This window comes from Pelobates fuscus, chromosome 1 (assembly GCF_036172605.1).
Source record: "Pelobates fuscus isolate aPelFus1 chromosome 1, aPelFus1.pri, whole genome shotgun sequence".
Taxonomy (NCBI): domain Eukaryota; kingdom Metazoa; phylum Chordata; class Amphibia; order Anura; family Pelobatidae; genus Pelobates; species Pelobates fuscus.
Window position 1 is genome coordinate 86,690,883 of NC_086317.1, and position 21,293 is coordinate 86,712,175.

General features: G+C 38.4%; 1 protein-coding gene across 1 annotated transcript in view; it reads right to left on the bottom strand.

The window, feature by feature from the left end:
* The window catches only part of PHF12 (PHD finger protein 12), a 55,531-nt gene extending 34,893 nt beyond the window's left edge, over positions 1 to 20,638 (bottom strand). The window contains exons 1-2 of the mRNA XM_063449978.1: positions 20,430 to 20,638; positions 19,242 to 19,423 (exon numbers count right to left, since the gene is read on the bottom strand). Coding sequence (XP_063306048.1) covers positions 19,242 to 19,423; positions 20,430 to 20,483 — 236 coding nt within the window. The 5' untranslated portion in view covers positions 20,484 to 20,638. The remainder of the gene's footprint in view (positions 1 to 19,241; positions 19,424 to 20,429) is intronic.
* Between the last annotated feature and the right edge of the window lie 655 nt (positions 20,639 to 21,293).

Below are 21,293 nucleotides of genomic sequence, written 5' to 3' on the forward strand. Positions count from 1 at the left end.
ATGAGTGCACAGCAGGGATTGGGGTGAGAAGTATTTTGGACACATACTGTAACTGCTAAGTGTGTACCCATAGCCTGGTTTAGTGAGTGAAATTTTCCAAGGCTGGCCACGGGGATTTCGTAGGATTGCAGTAATAAAAATGGTGACAATAGCCATGGCCATACCGGGGCAGCAAAGTACTTTTTAAAATTGCAGGTCTAGACTACCTAGAAGTACACTTTGCTACTATAGATATCCTGAAGTACCTCTGACAAGATATTCAGCAAAGAAGTCACAACTGATGAAAATGGGGCTACTTATAAAATAAATTCAATTTATGCAGGACTATATTAAGCTCTTTACAGCTATTCTTGCTGGGTTCTGGTCCTCTATATACCATTGGAGTCTATTTCGTTGCTTAAGTAGTACAACAGTACCTTAGTACAAAAGCACTAATACGAATGAATACACATTGTAACTAGTTGTGTATACAGGAAGTCTATGGGATGTATACCAGCTAAGATGAAAAAACTGAACATATTTCACAATGTTAGCTTTACCCACAAGTGACTGCTATTTAAATGGAAAATGTAATTAGGAAACAAATGTTATATTCCAACAAAGTCATATCCCCTCAAGAAAACATTCTATGGATACTATGTATTTTAATATATTTTCAGTGGTTTAGAGAAAATGTATCCTGTTGCTATGTGGAATTAAGCAGCAATATTGATTTTCTTTGTAACAAAATCCTGGGAGTGCAGTTTGTCTTTTATTTAATATTTAAAATGTCTTACTAGAGACATGATCTTGAGTACAAAGTATATGTAAATAATAGCACAGAAATGAGGGAAGAAGTCTCATGTATTTACTTAGATATGATTCAAATTGAAATAAAAAAGCAGCAATACAAAGCACTGAACTTTCACCAAGTTTACTGCTTTTCTCCCTAAACATATTTCAATGTAAATTATCCAGCTTGTTTGCCTTGTTACTAGGGAATTATAACCCATAGGCTGCCATGGCAACAAGGGAATGATTCCTGCCATTTTATGTTATGACCAAATATGTATAGTGGTATAGATATTAAACACGCACTGTCCTTGTTAATGGATTAGTTCAGTTAGTTCCTGAAGCCATTACATTTCTTCTTTGTTTTTTTATTCCACTTGATATGTACACATTGTCAATAAAAAGTAGTAGGCAGTGATTAAGACTAAATATTCCACAATCTACGCTGCCTACAACAGGCTGTGGCGTGTACATCATACCAGATCTTTCAGGGTGGTAATTTCACTTGCCAAGACACATTCCTGAGGGCCTCCATTCAGAAGCAAAGGCTAAAACAGATTTCAAACAAGTCCTTTCATTGCACAAGATGTCTCCTCTCTGCATTGTTTCCCTAGTATTTTTTTTTTTTTTTTTAAAGAATAAAATAAATAAACTTCCACATGCATCTAACAGTGTACTAAACTAAAGATCTGCCACAATAAACTGCTAAAGAGCATATTGCACAATTTAGGAGAGGGGAAGGTATAGGGAGGTTTAAATAAACATGGCCCTATCTACGTGACACCACACACAATTGGAAAGCAAATTTGAAGATTTCTGGGTGACTGGGAAGGCAGCAGTTACTTTGGAATTATGCTTCAGTTCTGCATGAATTCCAAAGGGTCCCGGATGTAGCGGGAATTTAGTCCTGACCCATTCTTCACAGTCTATCTTTTAGGGTCACCAAAAAAAAATAAATTGTGTGATAAAATCTTGCTTTTAGGGCTCTGTTCACAAAATATTTTTTATTGTTTGCCCCTCTCTCACCGTTTAATTTTCCCAATGATGGAAGGTGTGCTCTTGGTTAGAAAATATAACCCACCAAAGCTGCAGTGCAAAAAAAGTAGCTGTCACTACACAAATATACCGACACTTTAGGTACATTCATGCCCAGTTTTTTTTTTTTTTTTTATTATTATTATTATGGCAGAATATGTTGCTGCTTCAAAAATAGAATTACTATAGAACTGCATACAGGGCACATCATACCAGCATCCAAGTGAAAGTAAACAGACCACCATAGTTATAACCTTTAATAACAATTTACTAAAGACCCAAATCCAACCCAAGAAAAAAAAAAAAAAAAGGGAATGGGGAAGGGAGTTAAAGATTTTACTTTGTTTTTCTATGTTTTACTTGCTATGGTCACAATATGTATAAAGCTGTAGAAAGAAGGAAAATCTAAAAGAAGGGAGTGAAAAGAAAAAGGAAACATATGTGATTATTACCTTTGTTAAAAGTCTAAAACATGTTTAAAGCTGTAACACACTTTTTTGAAAAAAATAATTGTTTCAAAAATACAGGGTATAAAACATCCATAAAACATTGCATTGTTACAATAGGATACTAATTATATATATATATATATATATATATATATATATATATATATATATATATATATACACACACAAAAATAAAGATATGCACTCTGAGGACTTAGTAAGTGAAAAAAGGGAGTTTATTCCAGTAGGTATTGCATCAAAAATTAACAGGCGTTTCGACCCATTCAGGTCTTTCGCGGCTTCTGAGATAAGCGCCCGAATCCCGGAGCAGACAGCCCAACCACTGACACCATGACAGGTGCATTCTGTGCAGAAGTATATTATCATAGAGCTCTAAATTTTAGGTTGAATGAAGATATGTGGAATGGTTTTATCATTGCAGTGGTTATTAATAGTTTGTACTTATGTACCACTGAAAATAAAATATACAGGTATTGAAAAAATAAATAAAAGAACCTTCAAACGAATCAGTAAAATATCAACTAGTCCATAAATCTTGTACAAATAATGTTAAGCGACTTGATAAGCCATGTCACCCTAATCAAAATGGAACTAATTTACGTGGCACAGCACACATCTTATCAATTTACTTCCTCGTTAGATCCATCACTCATCTGCACCCTTCAATTCGGTACACGAACATGAAAGAAAAAAAAATATATAAATATATCTACACAAAGGAACCAGTGCAGAATAGCAAGTTATCAAGACAATTTTAATTTACCCCCCTGACAGGTGTCAGTCAATATCCTTCTTTTATATTGCCGTTAATCCCAGAAAACGTTTTTCAGTTGCCATTTGTCCATTATCTGCTAAAAAATTCCTCTAACTTTTCTGATGATGATTAAAAAAAAAAACAAAAAAAAAAAAAACAGTTTCTGGACACAGGAAATTGTTTATCCTTAATTAAGAAAGTGGAAATAAATATATATATATATATATATAAATATATATATATATATATATATATATATATATATATATATATATATATATATATATATATATATATAAATAATGCACTTACTGCGCACCCCATCGTACCTCTATAAGGAACACCGGATTGGACATTGTGTGAGGCTGAAGTAATGAAGGAACCTTAGTGCTGGAAAATTGCAAGTTAAAAGCTTTTTAAAAAACAATTTGTAGTTTGCAAAAAGGGGCCCTGAATATAAACGGCACTATCGTGTTAGGAATACAGACTAGTGTTCAGAAAGCTATAGTGTTTCTTTACAATGTATACGACTCCATATTTGTATTTAAAGGCATGAATTAATAAACCTGTGCGAAAGATACGGGTGTGTTTGTTCCAAAGTGATTATAATTCACTTGCTGTGTGGTCAGTCATCCTTTAAGAAATAGCAATGCATAGGAGGCATTCTTATCATTCTGCACGGCTGGGTACCAATATGGATTCAGTGATGAACCCGCTTGGCAGTGTACTCACAATAGGACAAGTTTAATCCTAATTCATTGACTTGATAATGTGACAGGAAGCAGAAGTATTAAACACTTAAATAATATGTCTCTGAAAAAGCAGTTCAGACTTCAGATCCCCTGGGTAGTAATACTTACAAGTTTGTTTCATCAATTGATTATTTCTCTACAAACTTAACTCCCCCCTCCCCCCCCCCCCAAATTAAAACAATAATGAAATTTTCTTATATTCTAAAGTAAAGGTATTTGTGAAATATGCACGTTAAGATCCACAAATTTAGCTGATAAAGGAACTTGGCAAATTGCTTGAGTTTTGATTACATAGAACAGTTTTCACACAAAAAAAAAACCAGCTATAATACAGAGACACAGATGTGATCAAACTACTTTAAAATGCAATTTTACTTTATCTAAAATGTAGCTATACACAATAAGGAAATTGGCAAGCGCAAGTTAGACAATTGTATTTCAGGAAGGAGAAACATTCCATTAGGGAATTGCACGCACAATTTAAAATCCCACACATACAAATGGAGAGTATAGTGCATTTTTTGGATTAAGGCAAGTAAAAGCACTTAGTGTATGCTATACATTTACCAGATTAATATTGCTTATCATAGTAGTGGAATACGTTCTCAAATGTTGAGGCATTTTATAGTGCTCTGAATTAAAGGTCACATTCCTTAAATGAACGCTAAAGTCATCCAGACCACTTCACCTCAATGAAGTGGTTTGGGTGTAGTGGGCCTGTCATTTTAACTTTGCAATATAAAACAATGCATTTTATATTCCATGGTTAAACAAACCTGTAGCCACTAGAGGTGCTTCTGCTGCACTGACCTCTATGAAACAATGCTGGAACGTCACATTCTTGCAATGTGAAGCATTGTATGTGTGCAAGGCCCTACTTTAAATCTGAGATATGGGGGGGGGGGGGGGGGGGGGGGACCTTTTTTATTTTATATAAGCAACACATTTGGATAAAAAAAAAAGGAACATGTAGAATATTACTCATTACAAACAATTCACAATAGGTTATTAATTATGTTCTGTAATTTGTAACCAAATTATAACATTTAAAAAAAAAAAACATTCTATGACTGGGGTGGATATTTGCACACCATGTATTTCTATGTTCTGGCATATGTATTAATTCTTTATTACTAAATCTAGGAGCCAAACAGCAAAATAACTGCATGGCATAAAAAATAGTCACAGACTGGCATGGGAACAGGTATATCTACCCAATACATATTGCATGGTAGGTTGGGAAATTAGGAATTACAAAAAAAAAAAGGATAGATGAATGTTCGTTGATAAGAAACAAGTCCCTAACATAGAAGATCTGTTTAGAATGGTAGAGGAACGTTCCCACCCATATACATTTGCTCCACTTCTACTACTTTACATTGATAAAAGCCAATTACATGGAGATCTTATTTCCAAATGAAATCGGATGATATATAAGGAAAGACTATCCTGGAACTACAAAGTCTGAGAAAATAGAGAAAATCCTCTGAAAGGGACACTCTAGGCACCCCAAACACTTCACCCCACTAAAAATAAAAGCAGACAATTTGGGTTCCTGACATGGAAAGTAGAGTGTGTTCCCATTGCATTGCGCTAGCCACCATTACCACTTCAACGAGATTAAATTATAGGGACTAGATTATCCCTTTAAAATAATTTATGGACAAGCTACAGATAACCAACCCAAAGCAAGATGAAACATCCAGCAGGAGGCAAAGGGATGTGCTTGGGTGATATAGAGAAACCATAGTTTGCTTCTTTTTGGGGTGTAACGGTTTCTGCCCTGCAGCATTTAAAATCATTAGTGATAAGCTGGATGCATTCTGTTATCCAGGTTTTCCTAATTTAAAAAGGTAGTATGGTCACCATACATGATTGCTCCCTGGTGTTCGTCATCTCAATCAATAGACAGCTCTTACAGCTAATAGTGATCTCTGGACATCAAGTCCAGGCCAGAGAGATTCATAAATACTGTGCCCTGCAAGGGGCCGCCTCCTTAACAGTCAGCTCACCTAAAATCCCACTTCAATACCTTCCAATATGGAGAGGTATGACGTATACAAGGCTCAAATTTTCCACTCGCCTCATCACAGATTGCGAGCTGAAATTGAGCCCTGGGGAAGGTAATTCAGATCGGCAAAGCATCTCCTGAATACAACCGTGCCCTCAGTGTACAGGTTTTATGTTTTTTTGCAAACTTAAAGGGGTCAAATGTAGGGCTTTCCCCTTTCCCATGTTTGCACATTGAAATTTGCCAGATTGGATTGCTGGGCCTATGTTGCCTTTGAGACCATATAGCAGCCCAGGAATGAAAATTAACCCCATCATGGCATACCATTTGTAAAAGTAGACAACACACAGTATTCAAAATAGGGTATGTCCAGTCTTTTGTAGTAGCCACTTCGCCACAAACGCTGGCCAAAGTTACAGTTCACATTTGTTTTTTGCCACAAAAACTGCACTTTTACTGGTGATTTCATCGTCGTGATAAGTCTTATGGTTTTAAACACTCATATTTGTGTTCTGCGAAGTCTGCCGAGTATAACAATCGCCCCCATGTACAGGTTTTATGGTGTTTTGGAAAGTTTCAGGGTCAATATAGGGCTTGCCCAATTCAGTTTGCCAGATTCGTTTGCTGGGTCTGTGTTGCCTTTTGAGACAATATGGTAGCCCAGGAATGTGAAATAACCCCATCATGGCATACCATTTTCAAATGAAGACAACCCACGTTATTCCAAATGGGGTATTTTCGCAATCCGCCCCCCCCCCCACCCCGACCGTGATCGCCGTGGATAACCGGTCCAGGTAAGTCCAGGGCTCAGCAATCCTTAACGACTTTTTTGTCGTTAAGAGGATTTACATATAAATATAAATATATATATATCTAATAAAAAATAATTAATACATAATATATTAATATAAAAATACACTTAGAGTAAAATTACATGTGTGTATATATAATACACAAATATAGATATATAATTTCATTCTAAGTGTATTTTGATATAAATATTTAACATTATTTTTATTTTATTTTTAATAATATATATATATATATATATATATATATATATACACACACACACACACACACACACACACGTGTAATTTTACTCTAAGTGTATTTTTATATTAATATATGTATATATTATAAAAATACACTTAGTAAGAGGTATTATATATACATATACACACACACACCTCATGTATACATATTTTTTTTTTACATTTATTAACTTTAATTTTATTTATGTTTTTACTTCTTTCACCCCCTGCTGGCAGCACTGTGGACTCCTATTGCGGCCATGTGACCGCTCTTTTAGAGCGGTCACATGGCCCCTGGGGGTCCTAGTTTGCACAGGGGAGACTGTCTGGGCTGTCACAGTCCCCCCAGTGAAGCAGAAGACCGATCGCCGGCGGGGGAACGGTGGCGATCAGTAAGTACATGGGAGAGCAGGGGGTAGGGGTTAATTTTTATTTTAACGTAGTGCCTCGGCCCCTCAAGGCACCTAGTACAGGCAGAGCATCGGAAGCCTGCCTGATGGCTTCCGATGCCCTGCACTACACTGCCAGGCTCCACGTGGAGCAACACAGAAGTGATAGCTACAGGAGGAGCGATCACTCGGGGGCCCGACAGTGAGGGGGGTATTGTAGCGATGCCTCTACTCTACGCCTACTGCAATGTCATTGTCTCTTCCATTGTTGCCAAATCTAACACTTCTCATAGAAGAGCATCAGTGCTTTCCTATGGGGTGACTTCCGCGTCACATTACCGCGTTTTAAATGGACCAGTGCTGCGGAAGCGCCTCAAGTGGCTATCAGTATGACAGCCACTAGAGGAGATGTTAACCCTGCAATGTAAATACTGCGGTTTCTTAAAGGAACACTATAGGGTCAGAAAGGAGTTCTAATAGTGCAGTTTTTTCCAGCGCTGTGCGTGTCTCCTCCCGGCTGGCTCCGCCCTCTTGTCTGAGATCAAACCATTATGGCAATTCTACAGCACAGAGTGGGGGCATGGGTGTACGGGAAAGGGCTGCAGCCTGTTCTTCACTCTCCTGTATTCATTGACAGCAATGACAGGAGACATCACATCCTGCAGTGCACTCCATAAACACCGCATGAGAGACTGCTGGAGCTACTGGCAGAGCAGAGAGACCATCACCACCCTCCCAGAGGGAGGCAATTGGAGTGTGGCTGATATGGGGATGCCAACCATCCTGCCTCCCAGATAAGGAGGTAACCTTAGAGGGCTGGCAGGGTTAGAGCATTAAGTGTGCCGAGAGACTGGCAGCAGTCAGACAGATTTCTGACCTTCATTACTATGTAAAGCTACACTTCACATAATGGAGAAGGAAATCAGTAAGGTCTGAGACTGAGGCTACAGCAGCACACTATCACCCCTAAAGTAAATGTTTGTGTGACTGTGTATTTTGGTGTTTGAGTGAGTTTGCATTAGTGTCTCTGACACTATGTGTGCCTCAGAATGTGTCACTGAATATCCATGTGTTATTCTTTCTGGCAATTGTATCAGTGAGTATGTATGTGTGCATGTAACAAAGTGTGTATATACATGAGGGTGATATGATATTGGCAACGTATGTAACAGATTATAATTATACTAAATTGTTTCCTTATCTGTAACTACATTTGGTAAATTATTTTTAACAGTGTTTCTGTGCCAATTGTTTTTTCATTTTTGCTTCCATTAAATAATGTGCTATTTATGCATACTGAAACTAAAAATACATTTAAAGATTACTTTCCAGGATACCCAAAATAAGCATTCTGGTTTATTTATGCAAACCACTTGTTAGTGAAGAAGTTAACTGTTAATCCATGGAGCAACAGTGGACTTTGGGAATAAAGTTTGGTAAAGACCCAGCTGGTGGTCGAAATGTTGCCTTGTCTACATGAATGTTCAATGTGTAACCTATCCTGGTGTTGCAGAGTATGCAGATCTCTGACCACGATATAGATGGGAAATACCCTACCCACAGGCATGATTTGGCTTGATAGATTGCCTTGAAGGCAGGAAATAGCTGGTCACATACAAATCACAAGAATGAGTAAACCTTTCTTACGCAAAACACTTATCCCACAGAAACGTTCCACACGTATCTGTGGCAACTCCACGCCTTATCATTTGCAAACAAGACTGTCAGGTTAATGCATGTTTTTTTCGCTCTCTATAAATACAAAGAAAAGTTCATTGGGTTTGTGCTACTCACTCAGTTTTATTTTTACAACTGTAAATAGGCAAAAATATTGCTGCTGTTTGAAGTACCCATATTGGATTTCATTATTCCTTTAATTTGGAGGATCTTTATATTGGTTTTCAAGTTGTGAGTTATATGGTGTAAAAGAAACCAAAAAGACAAAAACAAAAACTATCTTAAACGCCGAGTGTACACAGTCTATTCAGAAAGTTACAAAAGTTCTTGGGGACAAAATCTTTGATTTGCAATTTAAGACAATTAGGACAAAATATAAACTTTAACAGAGGGACTCACAACTTTTCTAATCTTAGTAGTAAAACGACAGAGCATGTACGCTGATGTGATCAGACCCAATAAAAACGACTAAAAGCCCCTTTTTGTAACTGTCTAAATCCAACAGAATGTGCCTTTCACCCGCTACACATCCTTTAAGTGTAATGAGCAAGTTTATAAGATTGCTCAACACATTCTAAAAGTCAGTGCCCCTGAAGAGGATACTGCTGACACCCAACTTTTATGTTTAACCTTCCTCAGCTTAGAGAAAGTTTTTATTTATTTATTTTTTTTAAATGTAAAAAAAAAAAAAAATCAGTGAATCCAATTTTTTAGAAAACATTTGTAGACTCCTATACCAAAATTGCCACCACCTGAATCTAATGAAAGCCAATGTAATTCAGATCTTTGATTGATACAATAAAGCAGACTTTGTTTTAATCCTGGCTTTCCACGCCAACATTGTGACAAACAAACTCTTTCATCACATAGAACCAGGAAGGAGAACATCTCAGTCGCACTGGTTATGTCATGACTTGTAGCAGAAACAAAGATAACAGAGCAATGGTAGAAAGAGACAGGAGCTGTGCTAGTATCTGCAGACTGCGGGCACTATAGCTGTAGGCAGAAGAACATTTCCCAAGATGCTCAGCCAGCCAGATTACTGTATGAATATCCTGGCAAAAGACATACACAAATATCTGCAGTGCCAAAGGAGTGCCCGCCGGTGGTGAGAAATGCCAGAGTATCCCTAATGTCTTAAATTTCTGAGGTTGGCAGGCCGCCACTTGGTGCAGACTCCAAGTCTAGAATGATCATGCAGACATAAACTAGAATGTTCTAGTCTAAAAGGGTACCAGCATTGAGAGACTTCAGAGAATCAAATACTCAAGCACTAGCCTTGACAAGGTTATTTCACAAACCAACATCTGTAAAGAAACACTTCAAGCACTATACCACTACATTAAGCAGACTGCATTTGCAGACTGAATTCTCTTTTCTAAGTACGGTACCTGCTAATCTTTTAAGTTTCAGGGCAGCAAACACCCCATTGAGTGGATATCAAACAAACAATGTTTTCTGATTTCCTGTGTGCTTTTTCACGACTATTATTATTGGGTTGTCTGTATCATGTAGCCAATATTCCTGGACACTACTGGATAGTTAATACCAAGCAAGGTTTATTATGCTATGGTTTGCAGACTACTAAATGTAAGAATGAATGTTTGGCGGTGTGGTGATACATTTAAAAGGAAGAAGTGTGAACAAAAATCAGAAGCATACGCATTCTAACAAGTTACTTGCTTTATTGTTCCTCGTTGGAAGAAATGTACCAAATTATTGCCAAGCTGCTATCATGTTTTACTACCATGTGATTGGCTGGCTAAATGTTATGGGAGTCACACTATGTAGCTGTGTATATTATATACCTTAGTACATACTTATGCAAGTACAGGTCACGTACGGACATGTTTTAAAAAAAAAAAAAAAAAAAAAAAAAAATTTAATCTGTACCTTGAAACCACTAAAGACATATAGATTTTCTTTTGCAGCTTTTCCAGGTGCATATTTTTGAGGCCTAGAAATACAGCATATCACTACTTTGAAATAAGCCAAAACTTGGAACTTCCTTGACCAGAGAAGAACTGTTCTCCCCCCTCCCCCCATATATATATTTTTAAAGATACACGGAGGAGAAGTAAACATAATATTACAATTCCTGGAAGGTGACAACCCCCTCCTCTACCCCCACTTACAATGTGGTCCAAAAGTTTAATCTTTTCAGAGATGATTTGACACCATGTGCTAAAGAAACAATCTGGAATAAAGGCAATTTATACCATCAGATGAAACGTAAAAAAGCAAAACACTGTCAAAACCGTAACAGGATGCTTCCATAACGCGATTAGAAATCGCCCAGTTGTTATTTCGAATAATTAATGCTCTAGCAAAGCCAGCTGGGACTTACTGGATAGCACATCTTTAACATGTGACGACTCAAGTTGAAGTGAATTTGAAACAGGTTACTATAGTAAATCTTGAAAATATACCTGCATAAAAGCGATTTAATGAGTACATCTTTCCATTGTGTTCAAATCTGGAAAAGGGATTGGTCATGCCAAGAGGTGGATGATGGATCGGCAGCCTACAGAGAATGTTTATATATATATATATATATATATATATATATATATATATATATATATATATATATATATATATATATATATATATATATATATATATATATATATATATATATTTTTTTTTTTTTTTAAATAGATAGATAGAGAGGGAGATTGTAGCCGTATTAGTACAGTGATGTAGATGTAAAAAAAAAAAAAAATTGTATCTTGTAATACCTTTTTAATTGGACTAACAGAATTTTTTTTAATTATAAGCTTTTGGGAGAATCTCCCTTTCTCACGTCTAAAGCATTTCTGAGCAAGACGACACATAGGATTCAAAGTTGAGTTGTGATACAGCGGTTGAAGCGACATGAGTGCAGATAAGACAGGTTTGATAGAGAATAGACACAATTGTTGCAGAGGGTCTTAAATATCTTGTGTGAAGATCACAGAGTTAGGGGGGGGGGGGGGGGAGGAGGAGAGAGAGAGAGAGAGAGAGATGGTGCTAGAAATGGAGAGTAAAAATATAAAAAAAAATTAAAAATTATATATTAAGAATGCATGAATTCCCATCCAAGAGTTACAATATATGCATGATAGCCTATATCCAGTATACACAGACACGCACACACATATGTACATATACACAAGTAGTGTATGTGTACAAGTATACACAAGTACATATAACAATATACATATAAATACAACCAAATGCCCGAATACATGTACTTGGATGGGAATTCATGCATTCTTAATACAAGTAATTATTTAATATTTTTACTCTCCCCTTCTAGCAACATCTTCTGCACTGCTTGCTTGTTTTCTCTCTCTCCCCCCTTCACACAAGATATTTAAAGGGACACTCCAGGCACCCAGACCACTTCTGCCCTTTGGAGTGGTCTGGGTGCAAACTCCCACTACTCTTAACCCTGCAAGGTAATTATTGCAGTTTTTTTTTATAAACTGCAATAATTACCTTGCAGGGTTAATCCACCTCTAATGGCTGTCTACTAGACAGCCACTAGAGGTCACTTCCTGACTCATAGCACAGATTATCTGTGCTAGAGCGTCGCTGAACGTCCTCACGCTGCACTGGAGTTTTCCTTTAAGACCCTCTGCAACAATGGAGTCTATTCTCTATCAAACTTTTGTCTTATCTGCACTCATGTCTCTTTAACCCCTTTATCACAACTCAACTTTGAATTATATGTGTCTTGCTCAGAAATGCATTAGACTTGAGAAAGGGAGGTTCTCCTGAAAGCTCGTCATTAAAAAATTCTGTTAGTCCAATAAAACAGGTATTACAAGATACAAATTTTATCTATTTTTTTTTTACACATACATACTTTTAAAATAAATTTAGATTATATATACACACACAGTCTACTATTTTAATTCTCCATTGTTTGGAGGGCCTATTAATGATGAAACTCTATGGAGCACTCAAGTACTTCTGGGACTAAATATCCTCTAGCTAGCATATGTGAAGTCTTTCCAGCTTAGCTTGTAATGAAGTCATAATGTGGTCAGTCTTAGTTAAAGACACATGCATATACCCACACTTAAAACCTTTGTCTATATCTACACCCGATGTTTTGAAACAAAAACCTATAACTTAAAGGAACACTATAGTGTCAGGAATACATTCATGTATTCTTGACACTTTAGTGTTAAACTATTTAGGTCCCCAGCCCAACCAATTAATTGTGTATATTATAATAAAAGGATGACTGAATATATTCACAGCAAATTATGACAAACCTTAGAAGAATTTTGAGTCAGATTAAAAGAACGCTCAAAGCACCATAACCACCATAGCATGCTGTTGCAGTTATGGTGCCAGAAGTGCATTGGCACCGTTCAATGTAAGTAGCCAAACAGTTTTGTAATAATTTGACTTCTTACTTGGAGCCCGCCAAATGCTTCTCTGCCTGAGCTAACCCAGAGTGTGTAGGGCTTAGCTCATTGGCTGAGAGCAATCAGGTTTCCCTTTAATGTATAACATTGTGGAAAATAATGGCACTATATAAAGTGATAATCTAAATTTCACAGTAAGATAATTTAAAAGAGTTAATGATATACCCGTATGTATGCTTTTCTAAAATCGCTTTGTCCCTCCAAGAAATTAAAATGCAGTGGCAATATATAAGAACATGTGAAAGGTCTAGCAAAATACTATTGAGAAATATACAGCAGTCCATGCTTGACCTTCTTACTGAAAGACTGTGCTGAGTGCCATATTATCTCCTTGCGTATGCTTAGAGAGCAAGCTTTAACAGCACTGAAACCAAGGCAGCTCCCAGAGGTCACATTGGGTAACTAGTCTAATACAGTTTCTCGCTGCAGACTCAGTCATCGTTGCTGGCACTTGCCAAACTACAGTTTTAATTTGAATGTATTTTACTAAAGGATTTGGCTGTACAGACCTTATACTGGGAGTCAGCTAGTCACAAAATGACCAGAACCAAAACCATTTTTTTTTTGGTAGGCCCTCCTTAAAGAACATACTTTAATGCACATACAATAACTCCATAATGCACATACAATAACGCAACATTTAAAGTAGTTGATAATCTTACCGAATTAAACAATCAACATAATTTTAATAAACTTGTGTCCACTAAGCATATTAAAAGATACTACAAAACAATTTGTCGCAGAAATATTGTTTTCTTGCAGAACTGAAATTTTTTTGCTTTTGTGTCACATAATTATACTATTGTACAAGCAAAACTATCACCTTAAAGGGACACTATAATCACCAGAACAACTACAGCTTATTGAATTTGTTCTGATGAGTAGAATCATTACCTTCAGGCCTTTTGCTGTAAACACTGTCTTTTCAGAGAAAATGCAGTGTTTACATTAGAGCCTAGTGATAACTTCACTGGTCACTCCTCAGATGGCTGTTAGAGATCCTTCCTGGGTCATGGCTGCCTAAAATGCATTCAAGCATTCAGTATCTCCTCCTTCTGCATGCAGACACTGAACGTTCCTCATAGAGATTCATTGATTCAATTCATCTTTCTGAGGAGATGCTGATTGGCCAGGGCTGTGTTTGAATCATGCTGGCTCTGCCCCTGATCTGCCTCCTTGTCAGTCTCAGCCAATCCTATGGGGAAGCATTGTGATTGGATCATGCCACCACTTCTGATGTCAGAGGAAGTTCACAGGCAGCAGCTTCAGACTTGTATACAAGTAAGATTTCACAATCTTTAGGGAGGCAAAGGGGGCCAGATAGTGGTTTTAACACTATAGGGTCAGGAATACATGTTTGTGTTCCTGACCCTATAGTGCTCCTTTAAGTGAAATCTGCTGTAATATTAGGCTATATTTGCTTTGCTATATTTTAATAAGGTTTGAAAAAAATGCAGAATATGACACCAATTGAGCGGGAATTATGAAAGCTTTGAAAATGTTCTAAACGTTAAAGGCACTCTCACACGGCTATACTAAACAGTGAGCTTGGCAACTCTATAGGCAACTTAAAATGCAGGTCAACATTATGGAGTTATATAACCATGCTTAACGCAGATGAGATGGTCATTCTTAAACAACATGTAGACAAAATATAGTCTACATCTGATATCATTTCACCACAAATCCCTGGGGTTTAAATAACCCTGAACAAGTCATTAAACATACCACAGTCTGAGATAAACATCAGATTTTGACTTATCTGCAATAAAAAGTAGGAATACAAAGCAATTTCGAGCACTGGGAACTGGGAAAAGGCAAGTGTATGAAACATTGATATTTCCTGCTACCTATAAGCAAAATAAACAGAAACTGAGAATATATTTCACTTATCGACAGAATATATTTGTTTTACTAGTTCTATAATCCTGGCAATGACCAGGCCGGTTTAATTATGCAAAAACACTCCAAAGGAAATGCATTAAACTGTATAATATACAATGCCCCAGAAAAACAGAATAAATATGGGTCTCCCAAATGACAGACTAGGAAATAGCACTTTCCACAGAAGCAATTACATGTTTAGTAACCTGTACTGAAACATTTCCTGCCTCTGTCACCACCCTTCAGTGTGTTATGATGCCAGTCGTGTTTATACAGCAAAGGTTAAATAACCTATATTACAAAAGGTAGAAGGTGTCATATGAACAAATATATTACAATACTGTGTTGATGAACCCATGCCACACCACAGCTTTTTATACAACTAGGCCAGATATTCAGGCTGCTGTGTGATCTCAACATTTTTCTTACACACAATCTGTAAACCATCAGCTTTGGGCTTGACAACTTTGCTTGGAAACTAGGAGCCAGTTTGTTTAAAACTAAGAAAGTTTCATTTTCAATGACAAAAATACAATTCTTAAAGGGACACTAACCACCAGAACCATTAAAGCTTAATGTAGTGGTTCTGGTGTCTATATCCTGTCCTTGTAGGCTTTTCAATGTAAACATTGCCTTTTCCAAGAAAAATCAGTGTTTACATTGGTGCCTAGTAACACCTCTAGTGACAGTCGGATGGCCACTAGACACGATTCCTAGTCCAGTGTGATGCATCTACTTTCAATAACTCCCCTCTGTGCATGGAAGCGCTGATTAATCCCCATAGATATCCATTGATTCAATGCATGTCTATAAGGAGATGCTGACTGGCACAGTGCAGCGTTTTGTCGCACATGCGCAATAGCTTCCCAATGCTTTCCTATAGGAAAGCACTGGCTTGGCTAAGATTATCAAGATTGATGATCTCAGCCATAGAGGTGGTAACAGCCACAGCGAGACCAGCATGGTGTAGGAAAATACGCAACTAAAAACACCTTTCCCATGCAATTGGAAGGGGGGCAGGTAACCTAAACAGACACACTGATGCACACATTTTCTTCATTTTAATTTATATCCACACAGGCTCCATACACGCAAGCGCTTTAGTGACATCATATTCTATCTTCCAGCACCACAGCAGGGCATAGAGCATGAACTGCAGGAAAATTTCTGCAGCCTTGCCGCACGGCTCCGCACTCCGCAGGGCTGACAAACACTCAGGAGCCACGACAAAATTCATATTTGCCATGGCGACCTGGGATTTGTCATATCTGTCATATGCTTTAGCACAGAGAAAAAAAAAAACAAAAAAAAACACCTCTTGAAGTGTTCAAGCTGGCCGGTCGTGATTATGCCGGTTTATTATTTTATCATTTATATAGCGCCATCAAATTCCGTAGCGCTGTACAAACAATGTAATAGTTGAAGTATCAGCATAAAATAAATCTATGGAGCAGCAAAGCTTTTATTTCCATTGTATTCTCAAGTGTGCATAGATACAGGCAAATTTTTGTTTTACATTGAAAACAAAAATTTACATTTTTTTAAACCAACAAATTCACTTACCAAACCACGTGCTCCACTGCTAATTTACACGTAGAAAAGAAATTAACTTCTCTGTCTAGGCCCCACTCTATCCCATTGCACAGCGAGCATAAAAGACCCTAAACTCGTGATGCAACTGTTGAAAGTCAATCTTTATAGCTGCATTCTAGCAATCATGAAAGTGAAAGATTGGACATAAAACACAGCAAGAATGATTCAAGGATTGTTTGCAGGTTGGATTTGCAACCTGTAAAGCCCCATTATACACAAATTCTGGCTGGTTATGTATACTGGTTGAAGGCATTATGGTCAACACAAAGACAATTCTATAAAACGGTTTCTAAAAACACCTTCACTTTCTTTAACCCCTTAAGGACACATGACATGTGTGACATGTCAGGATTCCATTTTATTCCAGAAGTTTGGTCCTTAAGGGGTTAAAGATCCTCAGAAACAAGGTGTACTTGACAAAATATAATTTCTGCTTTTATGACGAACAGATATTGTAAGAATATGGATATCACATAATCTATTAAAATTATATTGCCCCAATAATTCTGTATACACTAAGTAAATGATTTTCTAAAATTTGTATTAATAAATGAACATAACTTTACAATTTAGATACCCTTCACTTACAATCTCTACATGTAATTGATGTTTTACATGCATTTAAGAGCTATGTAATCCATATTAAATAAATAAAAAAATTCTAGGCCTAAAATTGTTTAGGGTCACAAGCTTTTTTTTTTATATACCCACCCTCCCTTTCTTGCACCAATGCCAGACTAAAAAATATTTTAGTACTGTAGTGTAAACATAAAGCAAGTAGAAAGTATGACATAAAAGTACACCAATCAAATACAAAGGGCTACGATGCAAATGTTTACAAAGTAAACATATAAATACGTAAAAGCGCTACAGTGCAAGTCAAATCCAATGGCTATAGAGCTCTAGAATTCACCAGACATAAACCATATTCCTTAAATAGGAGAGGGATGTGGGCCTTCAACAATGCTGGCACAATTCCAAGCACTACTGAACTTGTTTTTATAAAAAAAAAAAAAAAAAAAAAGACTTATAACAGTAGGAATTATAGTTTGTTCTGAGGGCAAATATAAATGTCACTATTTTGTAACACGAAGATGGACACAGAGTACACATATCTGTGTGACAAACATCACTAGGTGGAAATATTTAAAAAGAGTCAGGTAAAGAGCTTTTCCATCCCAGAGGGCAACATGTTGCTGGCCTCTTAATAAATCCAACGAGCTTCAGTCCAGCTCTCGAACACAGAGAAGCGTGATATTAATGGAAGAGGAATCTGTAATGAGGTCTACGTGGTGAAAGGCAAACATGATCCTTATTACTCCAACAAGGATAAAGCTTGCATAGATTAATGACAGACACGCACAGTGCACCTTCACAAACTGACAAAAAGAATAGCTTCCACTGAGATGTATCTAAAAGTAGCAAAAAGCAGTCACAAACTAGTGGTTTATAATGGTTTATTATTACTACAGAGTAACCATGAATCATTTCACAACTTTGGCTGTGCTGCTTGTTTGCAGAGTGATTTCTAAAAGAACAAAAATGACACAGTTGGGAATCAACTTTTTATTTCAAAATAAAATCTCACACGATAGGAAATAACTGAACAACAATAAAAGCAGACGCTCTACAATTAACCGTTTGCTAGAATGCATACCTAAAATAATTAACTAATATTTGTCACTGCAGTTGTTGTGCACTATCTTTGCCAAGTCTTTAGCCAGGGAACTAGCTGGCTGAGCATCATGGGTTGCATTTCCCACAACAGCTCATCATCTTGAGGAAACTAAGCAACTGCATTGGGTATGCACAGGATTGTGCCTACCCACATCACTGACAAAAGCACACTCGGTATGTCTCTGGGTAACGAGGTTAGCCAATACTGCTTTATACCATATAGCATTCAATACGTAAACAACCTTTAATGCAGATCAATGGATTCATGCATAAACAACCCTCTCAGTGGTCAGAACAAAAGCCACTATTTGTAGGAATTCACTATTTCTGTGAAATGCCATTTAATAATGAAGAGTACAACGAACAAGCTATGATTTGTTACTTTCATTCATGTAATAAACCGTGATGGCAATTCATCAATCACTAAATCAATGAGTCCGGCATGCAATGCTTCATCCATTTAGAGGAAAAAATAAAACTAACAAAAGCAAAAAAAAACCCCACACACAAACAAAAAGATCCAGCCTTAGGTTATCTAAATATATCACGTTCTTAAGTGGAAGCATAATAGTATATGTATCACAAGGATAAGGGAGGAGCGCAGCCACCACCCTATGTTCTAAAAGGTCGAAGAAGATATTTAGTACACAGATGCTGGGGAATATATCGTCCCCTTTGTAAAGGAAACAACTTGGTACCCAATATGCTGGCAATCTAAAGAAAAACATAATGAGGGAGCAACAGTGCCCCCCATTGTCTGCAACACTCACCAACACTGGAGATGGAAGGCAGCCGGGCAATGGTCACAACACAACAGATCACCACCTTCCTTGCAGCTATCACAGCTGTCATGATTGGTTGCTCTTCCGCTTCTTCTGGGCTCTTTCTCAGGCTTCCTGCTTTTCTTCTCTCCTTCTTCACTTTTCGGGGGAGCCAACAAGGCTTGGATTTGCTGGTTGAGGTAAGGCAGGAGGAGTACATTATTTAGACAAGGTATCAAACTGCTCTTTCAAAGAAGCACTGCTTGGTAGTTCAAACAATGGATCTTTCCCCTCCCCACCTTAACAATAGCAACGTAACAGACTGCATAAGGTATGGCTATCGAACAACTTGCTGTTAAACATTCCGGCAGTGACTGAAGAAATGCAAAGAAAAGGCACATGCAGATACTGTGCACTATAAACCTTTGCAAGCCAACTCCCTCTCTTTATGTTTCACCCTATTAATTCCTTAGCTTTATAAAGGAAACCTCTGTAAACGTTGATTCACAAAATGCATCTATCTTTTTCAATGCAAACTAGGTCCTGTTGTCCACACAGGTAGAAATCTACAATAAACATGCTCAGTCTACTCTACTTCTGACTTTGCTTTATCTTCACTCTCAAAACACACAAAAAGCTCTTCCATGAGCGCTTATTCCATATACACAGCATAGTAAGAAGCAAGCTGCAACTGGCACCAAATCAGGAATTAGACAGCACTACGAATGTGGCCTCCTCCCACCTTTATTATAAACCAGGGAGGCCAGAGCTGCAAAACCTTCCTACAAACTGAAGTGTGGGCTTGCAACAAAGCTGAATAATAAAAAAAAATAAAAAAAGCACACAGAACCTCAGAGCACTACAAGCTTTAATCCACAGAGAAATCTATAGGATGCGACTTTAAAAATAAAATAAAAATAAACAACAACAACAACCAAAAAAATCAAGGAGGGGGCTGCAACGTGTGTTGTTGCATTTTATCCGATGTCCAAAGAAAGGAGCAGATTATGTGCAAACACAAACCCTCTGGGACTGGAGATGCCTATTCAAAGAAACCTCTGTGCACAATAGTACGTGCATATCTGTAATGTCTTTATTGGAAGTACACATACTGTGCACAAGGATTGATGACATGTGAACAAAAAGAAAGACCTATTTTAATGAGAGTCCCCCCCCCCCCATGTAAACTCAGCTTACCTCCATGAGCCCCCCAGAGGTGTCCAGATCATACACGATGGTCTTGGTCTCCATGATGGTGGTGTCTCCCTGGGAAGGAGCAGAGGGCTCAGCACCGGGTTACACACAGCAAGCCCAGCTCCCGGGAGAGGAGGGGGTGGGGGGTAACAGATCGCACAGAGCTCCCCCCAGGGGGATCAACCCCCCTTCTACACCCCGGCTGTGGGGGGTCCGGGGACGCGGGGCCTGGTGTGGGGGGTCACAGGGAGGGGGAGGCTGAGAGTGTCCCAGGGATGCAGGCCGGCCTGGGCCTCACAGATCCACGGACCGATCCCGGGGTGAGAGGAGGGTCACGCTCCCTGCTCCAGGAATGTGGCGAGGCCTATCCCGGGCCTAGCCGACCTGCCGCCGGTCCCTCCTTCTGCGATGGCTCCAGGCGGCGGTGAGAAGCTGCGAGGCTCGGGCCATGTCGGGCCCCGGCGGTGACGGGAATAGGAGGAGCAGGCCCGGCGGTGGTGATGGTGGTGGCGGAGGTCAGGGTCTTGCGGTGGGGTCGCTGTTGACGGTCCGGCTCCTTCCGCGGATGCTTACGTGCGTCTCCCCTCCCCCAGCGGCGGCCGCGCACTTGGCGCAAAGTGACTGCGCGGGAGACGAGGTTCTGCGCATGCGCACACGGGGTGAGGAGGGGGCACAGGAGCCGCTACACGGGAAGGAGGGAGTAGCTCGGCTTGGCCGATGACGTCACAACGTATGCGCAGCCAATCAGCGCGCAGAATGGAATGGGTTGGAGGACGTCTGCGCATTTTTTTTTTTAGCTCGTCCGGAGAACGGACGCCATGTTGGAGGTGGCAAGCGAAACGCAATTATTGTTTTTGCTGTCATCCA